The sequence below is a fragment of the Protomyctophum parallelum genome, assembly GCF_964188405.1.
Source record: "Protomyctophum parallelum genome assembly, chromosome: 7".
Classification (NCBI taxonomy): Eukaryota; Metazoa; Chordata; class Actinopteri; order Myctophiformes; family Myctophidae; genus Protomyctophum; species Protomyctophum parallelum.
Genome location: NC_139705.1, coordinates 33,555,028 through 33,569,859, shown reverse-complemented (window position 1 = coordinate 33,569,859; position 14,832 = coordinate 33,555,028). Strand labels below are relative to the sequence as shown.

The 14,832-nt window shown below is 40.5% G+C and overlaps 1 protein-coding gene across 2 annotated transcripts in view; it reads right to left on the bottom strand.

The window, feature by feature from the left end:
* Nucleotides 1–1,045: 1,045 nt before the first annotated feature.
* The window catches only part of LOC310861232 (voltage-gated potassium channel subunit beta-2-like), a 69,041-nt gene continuing 55,254 nt past the window's right edge, over nt 1,046–14,832 (bottom strand). For both annotated transcript variants that reach the window (XM_083768593.1, XM_083768594.1), the window contains 6 exons: nt 12,569–12,654; nt 9,713–9,833; nt 9,484–9,578; nt 8,916–9,036; nt 8,167–8,255; nt 1,046–5,204 (listed from right to left, as the gene is read on the bottom strand). In XM_083768593.1, coding sequence (XP_083624719.1) covers nt 5,115–5,204; nt 8,167–8,255; nt 8,916–9,036; nt 9,484–9,578; nt 9,713–9,833; nt 12,569–12,654 — 602 coding nt within the window. In that variant the 3' untranslated portion in view covers nt 1,046–5,114. The remainder of the gene's footprint in view (nt 5,205–8,166; nt 8,256–8,915; nt 9,037–9,483; nt 9,579–9,712; nt 9,834–12,568; nt 12,655–14,832) is intronic.

The window sequence follows — 14,832 nt, the reverse complement described above, 5'->3', positions numbered from 1 at the left end:
TATATGCAGTACAGAATTAATTTCAAATGTTGATCTGACCCCCATGCCAAAGCACCAGCACTCGCCCAGCAGTCTACCGCCACCCACGCGAATGCGTGCACATGACCTCGCCCTTTGGTGACAGAGATATGGGTCCATAGTTTGTGCATAGAAGGTTTTGTGTAAGTATATTGCTAAAAAATGTCAGGAGGTGTTTGGATTTAACCGTTTTTCATAAAATTCAAAATAGCAGAAAATCTAAGGGTCAGAGAGGTTATATTATAGTAGGTCACAGTGGCAACGTTATTCCTCAGGAGACGCATATGTGTAATGAGGTTTCATGGCTGTAGGAGTGTAGGTCAAAAAGGACAGGAGTTATTGGAGCAGACTGAGTCTGCTCTACTGCCTTCCTTCTACCTCATACCAGTGATGCTCCTGAAATGCAACGGACCGGCGCGGTGGAAGTGGAACCCCCTTGTGCAGGACATATGCGTTATACCTGTTCAAAGTTGGTATTTTCAATTTCCAATTTTTGTGAGTTTCGTAGTTTTGTAAAAAGTGACTGACCACTAACACATTAGGGTGCTTGGCCCATATGTACATCAGGTGAGATGGCTTTCAGTTCCTTATCAGACATAAACAGAGTAGTAGTACTGTCCCCCGTGTCTAACATAATGAATGATAGTTCTGTGTGGAATAGTGATTGACTTATTGTCAAAGTAGTTGATGTATAATCATGCATGCATTACTTTAATACTTTAAGTATATTTTGCTGCTAATACTTATGCACATTTCTTTAAGTAAGGACATGCAGGACCTTTAATTGTAATTGAGTTTTTATTTCTATATAGCTATCTTGGTACTTTTACTCAAGTAAAGGATGAGCCTACTTAATTCTTCCACCTCTGCACATATTGGCCTTGCAAGTATAGGACAGGGTAGCATCAAACCAGTTTATTTTTGCCACATGTTGAGATTTATTGTTAGGAAATGCAAATGGCTGTCTTCTTGTATTCCACTCACACAAAGTCCTTTAAAGCCCCCGATAAACAACTTCAAAATTCCATTGATTTCAAAATGTTGATTTTATTACAGCATTTATTTATTTTATTTTTTACAAGTTCTCAAGCTTTACACATAACTTTAGCTCCTGTCCCAATCACAATACTGTAAGCAATGCTCATATAATATACACAGGAAAAGAAAATACAAAGCAAACCGAAATAAAAAAATAACACATCAACTCCATATGTACACTCTTCAGTACAATACATAGAGTATCTGACAATCCTTAACATCATTTGGAGAGATTGCAAATGTACAATTAGCTAGTTTTTTGTGTGAAATTAGAAAAATAAGACCATGAAATAGTATTATTGTGATTTTGTCTTCAACTATATTTCCAGGACATACTACAGTGAAAGGCTTAATGTGGGAAAATCTTAATGAGGCAAAAAAAAAAATCTGAAATGTTTCTTGTGAGTAGTTATGAGTATATTAACTGTGACAGAGGGGAAATAATATGGACAAAATATGAAAACGTTGTCAATTATTAAACTAATGGAAGATGGCACCAGAGAAGAAATATCATGCAAAAGTATTTTAAAAATAAATAATTAAATAAAGCTGGTGTTGCTTAAGGGCCATTACAATTGGTTGTACACCGGTGTTGCACTCTGAAAATAGAAGTACTTAAAACTCATCGCCTACAAGCTCGTTGTGCTCGTCAGCTATAGGTTGGGTGCACGACACCGCCGTGCAACTAATAAATCACCCTTTAGTGTAGTTTAAATTACGAAAAATATAACATGGTCGCCTAATATAAACGGAAACAAATTCAGAACCCAGCATTGTCCCATATGCTCCTATATAATAGCTTCAGCAAATCAAGTAAAGTGGTGTGTCCTCAGCAAGACTTTTCAGCTGCCTTATAAGCTTAATTACTGTCACACAGACAGTGTCACTCGGCGTCGAGACGCCGCTGTATGATGGTGTCAGCCTTTAGCTAGTGAGTGGCTTAACGTGTAGCTATAGTTCAAGAGAGATGATCGTCAATGGCATGACTTGCCTCATGTCATCAGTGCTATTTCTACTGTAAGTGCACATGCCTTGACTGTACCTCACCAGACGGATGGTGAGTTATATCTAAAGGGTGATTTGAGAAATGCATCATGCTGCAATCACACCGCCATTCTCAATATAAAAGGGGAGGGATATGACACTATATGGCGCCGACACACGTCACCTGACACTCCCTCATGTCACATGATCAAAGCCCATCAAGCAAGTCAAACGAAAGGGACAACACATGTTAAAATAATTGTTCTTCTTCTTAAAGTTAACAATGAGACGTATTAGATGCTGATTATTTTCATATCATTTAGTTTCCATGCGAAAGTGATCTAGGACTCAATATAGAGGCCTCTGTTTTGAACTACTGGATTAAGCTAGTATCCTGAAAGCGCATTCACCATTATATGTTCAGTGTCAATTTGATCTATTTGTGGCTGGTATAGTTGATAAGGATTCATGGAACTATATACTGTACGGTGTACACTTACACGTTAAAATACTGAGTGTTAAATGTATAATATAAGGATTTACTATATTATTTACTAAATATAAATTTATTCTCTGGCAAGTTTTCAGTATGGATCATCTTGTGCACTGCTCTCATGAAAAAGATGAAAAGAGGACGGAAAGCGAAGAAATATCTTTCACTGAAAATAGTCTGGCATAATATTCTATTTTCAGAGAAGCAGGGAGACATTTTGGAACCTTTTCATCAGACACCCTCAACTGCCTCTGAACATCATACTATGCTACCGGTCTTTATAAAACCGTGAAGTAAAGCAGATATAGTTCCGGTAGGATATCATTGCAGTGTTACGCAACGTCATGACAAACTGGAAATTTACGTACAGTATAGGCTATAGTGGAACTGAATGATTTCATGCATTTCTCTGTAACTTATCCTGAAGAGGGCACTAAAACCTCAGAAAAAGAGCCACAGATGGAGACTTTTTCCACTGTATGCAATTCTGGTAAGCCACCCTCTATAGCTCAGAATACCAGAAGCCTAATATCCCAGTTTGGGTGGCTACACGTTTTGGGGGCTCATCCATGGGTCAATTTTCCTGGTGGGAGAAGGTCAAAGGGGAGGTGAATGGGGCACACACACCAAGATGAGTCCACCACCATATTAGATCTCCTAGGCACACTTTAACTGCATGGGAGGATGAAGGTGAGCAGATGCCAGATGATGTTTCGCGTAATCACATTTCAGCAGGGATCTCATGAAGTACACATTCAAACGGCCTCACAGCTCATTATGCTTTAAAATGAGCTCAGAAGCTAAACTCAGTGCCTTTATGTTATGCATTTACTGTAAGCACGTCAGCACATCTTTGGCTTTGATGGAAACAAATTTGACTCTTTTTAAACAACAGTGCAGTGTCACTGGAGCACATGCTCTCTCTGACACACACACACACACACACACACACACACACACACACACACACACACACACACACACACCATATGACGAGATGTGAGCTCTATTATGTCTCATACAGTATACTGTATGTTCTGCATAGACCTAAATGTACTGTATTTACTGGTCCCTGTGGGGAGGGGAAATTAATTGTATCTGCATTTAGCCAGCAGATGGCTTGTCAAATTTCAATAGGGAACCAGTCCTTCACGACATTGATCATTCATATTTTTTATATGAAATCCAAAGGAAAAGTGCATGTACTGTATAACCTCCACCTATGATACGTACAACTACAGTTTGGAAAGATTTACTGTATACATAGTGCTGAGAGAGGCAACAGCAACACAACACTGTGTCCATTTGTATGACATAACTGCAGAGCTAGTGCTTCACTTTGATTAAACTGCATGAGCGATCACAAAACCCTGTCTTGTGGAATAACACACAGGGAAGGAAAAATAAGCACTCAGGTTAACATCGCTTGTATTGGAGGAGACAAGAGGAAGGCGGTTCATAGGCCTGTGTCTGGATAAGTGCTTTGCAGACTCCATTAGCCCCTACTTAGGTTATGGTTATGCTCATATTCTCTATCGTACGACCGTGTCGTGTGTCGAAAATAGCTCATGTACAAGCTCACAACGTGTCTCATTGTGATGCGTTGTGAGCTTGGAGATCAGCTTTTTTTTTGCACGGAACGCTGTCAGATGACTAAGTAATTCATAAATCAGAGTTTACTGGGAACTATTGAGGACACAAGTTATAGTGCACCATTTGCAAAACCCTTGAAGATCAATTAAATTGAGAAAGGGGCAATTTGGGGGATTCTCGGATGTCAAATGGATTCTTTGTGAATTGGAATTTGGGGTTGATTAATGAGAAAGAAAAATACTGCTTTATGCCATAGGTTGTGCAGAGCCCAACTGAAACATTTTTATGTGCTAAAACAATTGGCAAAGAAATAATAAAACCAGCCATCACTCAATGCGCACACTTAAAGGGAGACTGAGCTCACCAAGTTAAAGAGGAAATGCTGTTCCGTATTCCAGTATTACTTTGCAATGTTTTATTCATTTGCGTGATACAGTATAATTAACACAATTTAAACTGGTATCTCCAAAGCTTTTTGTTGTTGTCTTCATTGTCTACAGACTGCCGTCCATGCTGTACTGTACATGTATCTTACAGCTTTGGTTTGCCCAGGAACTGCTCAAGATTACAATAGTTTATTTATAAAGTGCATGAGTGATTTAGACAATGGACAGAAAAGCTTATCAGTATTTTCCTCTATATTGCTCTATACTTCTTTTTCTTTTTTCTTTGAATGTCGGAGTAGGGTGTTCAAACAAATGGGATTTTTCAATGCATTTTCTAAACCATACACTTATCAAGGTCTTTAGAAGACCTGGAAACACTAAAATGTTCAGTTGGTTGATTTCTACACAATAAAACCCTCCGTTATTTCATCCGTTCATTACTATGAGAGTTAAATGAACACGCAAGATTTTACTGTGTGTATTCTGCCAACTGTCCCAACTCTGTTTCATTAAAATGGCTTATATGTTTCCTATGTGCCTTGGTGGGTCTCAATCATAAGCAGCTGAATCGCAGATGGTCCCCCGCTGGGATCTGTAGTCTTCTAAGTTCTGTAGTCCTTTTTACTATAGGGCTTGTTCCCCAGAATGCTGTCTACCTCGTGCGTAATGGAGGAAGATAACTTTGGAATAACCTGTGAAAGAAATGGCGCATAGAAAACAAAATATTGAATTATTAGTTACTTACGCATATTCCATAATAGCGCAGTGATAGAAAGATACTACCCGGGCCAAAGCTAATGGAGTGGTTCTCAAAGTGGGCATTTTTTTTAACATTTTTACAACACAAATCTTTCCATGGCAGAAAATATTTGGTCTGTGACCACTGAACTAATGGTCCCAAAATTTTTACTTGAAGTGCTGTACGCGTGTTTTTATTTTCTTGATAGTCAGTCAGTGTGCTATGTCAACATTATGTTGAATTATGACTGACACCTCATAAAAATAAAACCCATTACAACAGATGTTGATTGTCCATAAATATAACAACATTTCCTTCTTCTTCTGGACTATTTTATTTAACCTCAGGACATTGTAATGATCATTAGAAATAATGCACCCATCTCCCAGACTCCCTCCCCCCAGTCAGAGTTCAGTTTGAATGAATGTAGAATTGTGCAGAATTTGCATGCATTTGAGAGTTACATTTTTATGTTCTTTTAAAAAGAAAAATCCTCTCACTCACACTTATGCCAGTGTGTATCATCACCCTTCACTGGGCCAATGTTGGCCCCCGTGCCTAAGGTTGCCTACCCCTGCTCTAGGGTTCAGTATACTTACAGCTCAGCTGAAATAGATCTCAAATGACACCAGTGCCTTTGAACTGCTGGGTTTCAGATCATGTGGGCTCAAAGTCCCTTTCAGAGTCTGTTTTATCTTAAACCTAAATTCTCTTCAGGTACAGTACCTGCTACTTTATTTTATTCATAAGACTCAGAGTGTACATAGATTTGTTCAGTCAGAGCAAAATCTAGTGACAGAATCTAAGTTCATTATTTTGTTTTTATTTCATGTGTTTCATTCATAGTCAAAATAGCAACAAAAAAAGACCTACAAAATGTGTGCAAACATACAATAGACAAAGCTAATGTATACTGTACTGTATACCTCTAATTTCTATAATAATCACACACACATTATGTAAACAACAAAATGGATGGGAGGAGGACATGATGCTGAACAAATGAGCTCTGCGCCCGAGCGAGGAGATTTCCCCATCTGGCTATAAATAGCTTTAGGGTCCAACAATGTTGGGAGAAAAAAAGCACACTGAGTGAATCTCCCAGAAATCAAATTAGACCCAAGACAGTTGTTGCTGCTGACAGCCATGACACTTGATGCTAAATCGGTATAATCTTTTCCCTTTGACCATATAGATTCAGCATGACCTTATTAGCTTCTCAAGTGAAAGCGATAGCGTCAGCTTGCTTTTGCTAAAGGAAAGAATGTCGGGTGGAAACCTTGTGGCCTAAATCGGGAAAACAACATGTGTTCAAAATGTAATTATTATTCAGTCACAATACTTTGGTTGAATATTTATAAAACCCACACACATACTTAACCCCTTTTACTCAAAATGTATTTCCTATTTTTAGCTTAAATTGATGATCTGCGTCGCATGAATAGGTTTTTTTTTTTAGTTTAGTTTTGTTGCATTTTGGCCAAAGTCATTAAAACGTTACGGAACTCGTCTGAAGATGAGCGATAAGATAAGATTGATCCCTCTGAGGAAATTCAGACACAAAAGACTTGTTGGCTAAACTGCATGGTTAAGGAGTCATGGATGTCAGTTTGACTTTTGTTTGTAAAACAGTATTTTCTCCAGTAACTATTTTAGATGATAACATCTAAGTCATTTTTGTTGTTGGATTAGCTATCTCAACACATTTCAGTAAATTAACTGGAAATCAATGGAAATGATTGGTTTCCTCAAACAAACGGTATGATTTGGAACATGGTCAGCATTAATAATCATGCAGTCATACTCAATGGGCTAAACTTATTGCGCTCCTCTCGGGTGCAGAGCTAATTTCTTCAACATCTCCTCCTCCCATCCGTTTTGTGTGTACATAATGTGTGTGTGATTATTATGGTATGCGGTGCTTTAATGACGAGGGTGATTATTAGGTCCTTTAATGAAGAAACATTGCATTATCTAACTAACACAGTGGTTCTCAACCCTTTCTGGAGCACACAAAATCTCAAACGTGTGCATGGCCCACCCATCTGATCACTTAACACTATACCCTACATCGGACGTGAATTTGTCATTTTGTAGGATATATATATTTTTTAAAGATATTTTTTGGGCGTTTTTTGCCTTCATTGATAGGGTACAGTAAATAGACAGGAAAGGGGGAGAGAGATGGGGAATGACCAAGGGGCCAGCTATGCACTCCAATGTTGAAGCGCTGGGCCCTAGTGGTAAGAGGAAGGACTGCAGGCGGACCCGTGGATTCTTGACGAGGAAACCCTGTGCAACCGAGCGCCCAATGTTAAAGCCCAGCTGCACTTCCGCATTTGGGCACCAAAATGTGGTGTCCGGAAATAGACGGTCCTTCCGGCAGCCTTCCGGGTGCTTCAAAACGCCACTGAGCAACTTCCACTGACATGAATAGTGGAGGGGGCCAGTTTAGTCTCTATCCTTTTAATACTCTATGGGAATGACACACGGCAAAGGCCGTCGGGAGCCGAACCCGCGGCACGCCGTGCCCAGACGTTTCAGCTAACCGTCCGGGCCTGTCTGAAACATTTTAACAACCCAAATCTTGCATGGTAGACTAGACTGGGGGGGGGGGGGGGGCGCAATGCTCTATAAGGTTCATTCATTGCAGTGACAGATTGCCCTCTCCCGTGCCGGCTTCCCACCAGTGAACACATCCATTTGTTCATAAGGTCAAGCCGGATGCACCATGGAGCAATGGAACCCCAGTGAGCCGATAGGCTTACCTTTACCCCTGGGCCCCTGCACGGGGCGGCCTCTAATGAATGGTGACTTCAAATGCATGAATCCATGACTGTCAATAATGGTCCCTAACTCTTGTGTGTGTGCGTGTATGCGTGTGTGCGTGTGTGCGCGTGCGTGCGCTGCCTCACCTGTATCGCTCCGATATTTTCCATCAGTTGGTCGGTGGTGGAGGCTCCCAGTAGAACAGAGCTTACGCCCTCATTTCGTAGGCACCAAGCTACAATCACAACAAAGAACAGCATTATGAAAGAAACTCCTGGTTGAAGGTGCACATGTGCACCTGTCTGGTTGTTCTGTGTGTATATTTGTTGTTGTTGTTGTTGTTGTGGGAAGTGATATAGAGGGGGAGACGCTAGATCAGTTTTCACCAGAGATGAGAAGTGAAGCCATCTGTTCAGACTCAGAGCACCACAGGGAACTCCAACTGTGTGTGTGAGTGTGTGTGTGCATAGTGATGCACTAATGTGTGTGTGTGTGTGTGTGTGTGTATAAAAGCAACATTTTTATCTAGCCTGTGACAAAGCAATAGACTTTAAACGACTGACAGGGACAGCCTGTTAACACGCATTGAATTCCATCACCAAAGACACAATAAAATCGTACTATAGACGAATAACAGTTTAAGTCCAAATTTTATTCTGACCCCTCCACGAAAAGGCCTAGTTGACCTGACGGATAATTAGTGTGGACTTAAACTGTTATTCGTCTATAGTACTAATGAAAAACAAGACAAGGACACAAAAACAAAGGAGGATATACTTTCAAACGACTGGACGGAATAAAGGGGGCGGCTGTACTGTACATACGTACAGTACGCACGGGATGGGGACGGACAGACAGAGAGAAAAAGAGAGAGCGGCAGGGTGTTTTTGGTTACCGATAGCGAGCTGGGGCAGAGTGCAGCCCAGCCGCTCGGCGATGGCCTGCAGCTCTTTCAGCTTCGCCTGCTGACGGCGCCCCTCCTCACTCAGGATCTTGTCCTTCATCCACTGGTAGCCCTGTTGTTGCAGACGGCACAGCACACAGAGCTCAGGACAGAGACACAGTTCCTCTGACAGTCCCCCCCCCCCCCCCCCCCCCCCGTTCACACACAGGTTCTGGATTTGCTTCCGTATGCTACGGCTCTATCCTTCAAATAAGGTTCTTACAACCGTAAATGTTTTTGCTTTCAGATGACGCTTTACAGAATTATTTTAAATGGTGAAAATCTACTAGCTCACAACATATGAAGTCAAACCCCACACACATGCATGCACAACACGGTGAATCAACCAGGAGGCTGCACAGTGAATGGTAAATGGAACCTGTAAAACGGTGTCATTAAATGGACCCATAAGGGTCCATTGGGACCCATAAAGGTCCATTTTAGGTCCATTTACACTGTGTGGCCTATAATGATTCAACAACAGAGCTGACTCGGTTATCTACATGGGTTTGAACGTTACCTTTAGCGAGGCCCGTGAGTATGGCGGTACCCCGCTGTCATACTTCCCTGAGATGATGCCACACGCCAGCGGGGACCACGTCATGGCTCCGACACCTGGCACACACAAACGGGGCACATTGACGCAAACCCTTGTTTAATTTTTCATACTGTGACAGCCTCCGCTAACAACACGTTTGATGTGGACATTCCGTCCACGTCCGACCTCTGCAGCAGATAGATACGCTCACCTATCTTGTGGAAGAGCTCTGGGAGCTGAACCTCGACCTTCTCCCTCTGGAACATGTGGTACTCTGCCTGCTCGCAGATGGGTGGAATCAGGTTGAATTGACGAGCCACGGAATACGCCTCCTGAATGACAAATTGGCATAATGTTGATTGTGTGTGTGTGTGTGTGTGTGTGTGTGTGTGTGTGTGTGTGTGTGTGTGTGTGTGTGTGTGTGTGTGTGTGTGTGTGTGTGTGTGTGTGTGTGTGTGTGTGTGTGTGTGTGTGTGTGTGTGTGTGTGTGTGTGTGTGTGTGTGTGTGTGTGTGTGCGCGCGCGTGTGCGCGTCTCATCCAATGACAATAATTTCGTCCACAGTACTCTTGGCGGTATTTGTCACTTTATATTTGCATTCTGGATCTCAGGAAATGAAGAAAACCTCATATTTTGAAAACAATGCAATACTGCCTCATCAAAGTTGGTGTTGTGACTTTATATTATTGTCAATGACTTAAATGGTCTTAAGAGTGACGATATGTGGGTATTGTGTCTGACAGTATCTCTGTGAGAGAAACTGTTAATGTGGGAGGAATAGATCCCCAACTTCAATGCCTTCAACAAACGCCTCTTGAGGGCTCGACAGTGGTGGAAAAAATACTCATATTCTTTACTTAAAAAAAAAAAATAGCAATACTGCATTATAGAAATACTATGTTACAAGTAAAAGTCCGGAATTCAAAATTTACTTGAGTAAATGTACAAAAGTATTGGTATCAAAATGTACTTAATGTACCAAAAGTAGAAAGTACTCATTGTGCAGAAGGCCCCGTTTCAAGTTTTCAAATGTTTAAAACTAATTTGAAAATGACCAAAATATACTGTATATACTGTAGGGCTGAAGTGCTTACTGTATGTTTCATAATAATGATCAAAATCTACAAAGTAACTAGTAACTAAGTTTTCAAATAAATGTAGTGGAGTAAAAGTACAATATTTGCATCTGAGATGTAGTGGAGTAGAAGTAAAAGTATTGGAATTTGGAAATGCTCAAGTAAACTACAAATTCCTCAAAACTGTACTTAATTATAGTACTTAAGTAAATGTACTTAGTTACTTTCCACCACTCAGCAGATTACAATGTTTCCAAAGCGACATAGCTGTGGGAAGATGGTTTGACTAGCAAGCCCAGAGACCACAGAGTCATGGACCTTCAGCACCATGGACCTTCAGTACCATGGACAGCTACACTGTCACAAAAACATGCAATCTAAGTTTTAAAGCCTGATGAATTACTAGGGTGTTGTTTTATTCTAATACAATTCTGGCTTTTTAATAAGACAGGCAATAAGGATATAATATTCTTTCCCATGCCATAGGCAGTGAAAAACAAGACACTTCCATTAAAAACCTTTAATAGACTGATACACAAAATAGACTATAGAATGAACTATCATGCTTAGCTCATTACAGAGGATTTTAACCCATTTCGGGCGGGAACCCCTTTTGTTATGCTTTAGCTACGTGTATTGAAAAATAGCAGATCTACAAGCTCGAGCTTGTAGGTCTGCTATTTTTGAAAAATCGACTGACAGAAATATAGCTTTTTCAGAAAACTGTCAGGATGTAGAAGACATTTTTTGAATCTGATCTCAGGTCAAAATGGGTTAATGACACTTTAATGACACACTATTTAGACTTAAATGTCGGGATGTGGATATTATGAGAATGGGGTATTATGAGAATTGTACATACGTTACAAAATTGCATAAACACAACAGTATTGGTGCACGGCAGCCCATCAGAACATAAACACAGGACACAGTCACAGATGGACAATTATAGCAACAAAAAAAAAGTTGTAGGTTAAAAATATTTATTTTCTAAATCTTCTATTATTTCCTCTACCCCAGTTTCATTATTATTAGAATTTTGTGACAGATTTATTTTGCATCAATATGAAGTTCATTCTCAAACTCCTGGGGGTGGGGCTGCGAGGCGTATGCCACCCGGTGGTGGGGGTCAGGCCACACCCTCAGCACTCCGAGTTCCCGCAGTTAAGCCATGCAGAGATATCACATCCACCTTCAAGTCTTGCTTCATAAGCATTCTGCTGCAAAGGCAATCATGTAGTTCTTTCTAACCAAACGTGCTGCAATATCATCTGACTGCTGGTGCACACCATCCATTTGACAGCTAGCCTTCAGGTGTAAACATTTAGTTCTTATATTTGGCTGACTCGTGTGCACAATTTAGTTGTGAACTTGTGAGGGGCGTTCATATTCAGATGGCTGGGCTCATTGGCCCTCGGGCCAACCAGTTAGCAAAACATTATTCCGTATCAGCCATCAGTGCTAGCCGACCAATAAGGAGGAAGCATTGTTTTTGAGGGGCGCAATAGCTCCTTCTATGCCCAGCTTTTGCGTGTTTGTGTAAACACAAACATTAAAGACAAAATTGAGGATGCAACTTGTGATTTGTGCCCAGCTTTTGAGTGTTTGTGTAAACACAAACATTGAAGACAAAATTGAGGATGCAACTTGTGATTTGTGCCCAGCTTTTGGTGTTTTGGTAAACTCAAACATTGAAGACAAAATTGAGGATGCAACTTGTGATTTGTGCCCAGCTTTTTAGTGTTTGTGTAAACGCAAACATTGAAGGCAAAATTGAGGATGCAACTTGTGATTTGTGCCCAGCTTTTGAGTGTTTGTGTAAACGCAAACACTGAGGAGGTGGACCTAAATGCGGGGACCTAGCATGGGTCACAGACGAGGTCAGAGAGGTCGATTCAGGAGTCCTGAGGCGGCGTGAGCTACTCCTGCACTGCATCACATCATCATCATCATTTATATGGACATAAATAAATTATTCAAACGTGAACTCACCATGATCTCCATGGAGCTCCACCTCGACGTGCCCCAGTACATGGCCATGCCTTGGTTGATCACATGGGTCATTGCTCTAACCGTCTCTATGAAGCAAAACAACCCAAAACAATGAGGTTATATAGGTGACATTTATTTACAATAGATAGATAGATAGCAAGCAGAAATATCTCAGTAAATAAGGAGTACAAAGTTGTCAGCTTCTTGCAGTTCTGTTACTGTATGTTGTGATGTTTTATTTTCACATCAACACCAATCTATGACAAATTATTTTGTTTCCAGTAGAAAAAGCGTTCTAAGGCAAATGTGTCACCCCTCATTCTCACCAATAAATCCCTCACAAATCCCTCACTGGTCTCACAATGGAGTTACGATAATGAATTCACCTTACCTTCAAAAGGTAAATGGATAATCAGAATGGTGTTAGATAATGAATCCACCTTACCTTCAAAAGGTAAATGGATAATCAGAATGGTGTTAGATAATGAATCCACCTTACCTTCAAAAGGTAAATGGATAATCAGAATGGGATGACTAGACGTACAGTACATCATTAGTTAGTCATGACAGGGATCACTCTTGCAAAACCAGAACCCAGCTGTCAATATGCTTTGTAACCCTCATTTACCAGTCTCTCAAGATAGCCCATCTCTTCCACAATCATCAATTGCTTCATAGACAGTGTAACTCCACCCAGTAAATGTTGAGAGAAGAGGAATCTGCTCTTCAGGCCGGAAGGATATTAGACCAACCATGACAGTTTTCACAAATATATTTTAAAATACATTTTCGTATATTTTAGAACTTAAGGTAAGGTAAGGTAAGCAGCAAGCTAGGATTTGACAAAATTGGTTTTCCGGTAGTAGTTATTTATGCGACTGCACAGGCAATACTGAAGTGGAGAAATTACATGACATCCTATTTATTTTCTATTCATTTTCATAGCTTCCAAAGTACGGATGGGCATGAGGCAACATTTGAAAATTGTGGCAGACAACGTGTCTTTCTTGAGAGACTACTCATTTTCTGAGGTGTTTGTGTTATTGTGTTTATCTGTAGCTACTGCACAGAAATAACAGTTAGACAGAAACAGAGGGAGAACTGGAGGGAGAAAGAGGGATGGAGGCGGTACGTGTTCAAACCAGGAATAGCAAAAATAAAATAACTTCAATGGTGAGGTATATCTATCTGATCTCAAAACTTCCCATCGGCCGACTACTCAGCCGAGGACGGAAGCAAACACAAGGGGCAACAAAGAACTCTATGGGCCCTGCGCTATAGTACACCATTATGGTAGCACATGCAGACAAACTGGTTTGTCTCTAAAGGTGAGAGTGACCCTTAGGAATAAAAGGCTTGATGAAGATTGGCCTTACGCAATATTAAAAAGAACTTCAGTTAAACACAGAGAAAGGGGGTCTATACATTAGCTTTGCAGTCAGACATGCTCTGCATGAAAGGACATGCAATTGTGTTTGTTAGCAAGTGAGTGAGTGTACTGTATGGGCATGTTTTGTATTGGCAAAGAAAGGGGTCATTTTGCAAAAAAACTATAGTAGCGTGAAAGGCCTCTGTACGTCCTGACAATGACCTTTGGACTACTACACAGAAACATCTTCAGTATATACTGTGTGTAGATTGTCAGTCAGGCCTTCCTTACCTTAGCCCCACCCACAGCTCGCCTTTTGAGATTTTGAGCCCACACCCGCACACACACATACTTTGGAAGACATCAGTCTATGCCCATGTATGTACATTTCAGTTTCATATCATCTAAATGGTCTATGGTTTCTGTATAATGAATCTTAATTATGTAAATCTACAGTATGGATGTGTATATAGAAGGAGGTAGCTTTGTCAAATCTTAGATTTGAGATGCCCAGTTGATAAAGGAAATCTAAATAGTGTGATTGTGAATAGCCAGCTGGTTCTCAACCATTTTTTCCCCTTCCAAATCTCATGAATCACATGAATTGCTTTAAATTCGAGGATTATATTTTAGCTTGCTAGTGATCCAATGCTTGCTCCAATGGATTGGTCAGTGTTTATCCAATCAATCACAGTAGTTTAGCTGATTTGAACTTTAATATGAGCTTGTGAAGCTATAGCTTTAATCTATCTTCAGACGAAGAGCAAAGACCTCAAGACCTTAATGATTTTAGTATTATAATGTATCAATGCCATGAGGACTACTATTCACCACCCAGTATTTTATACCACATCAAGAATGATATATTTAATGATAACTATCACTACAGTATGTT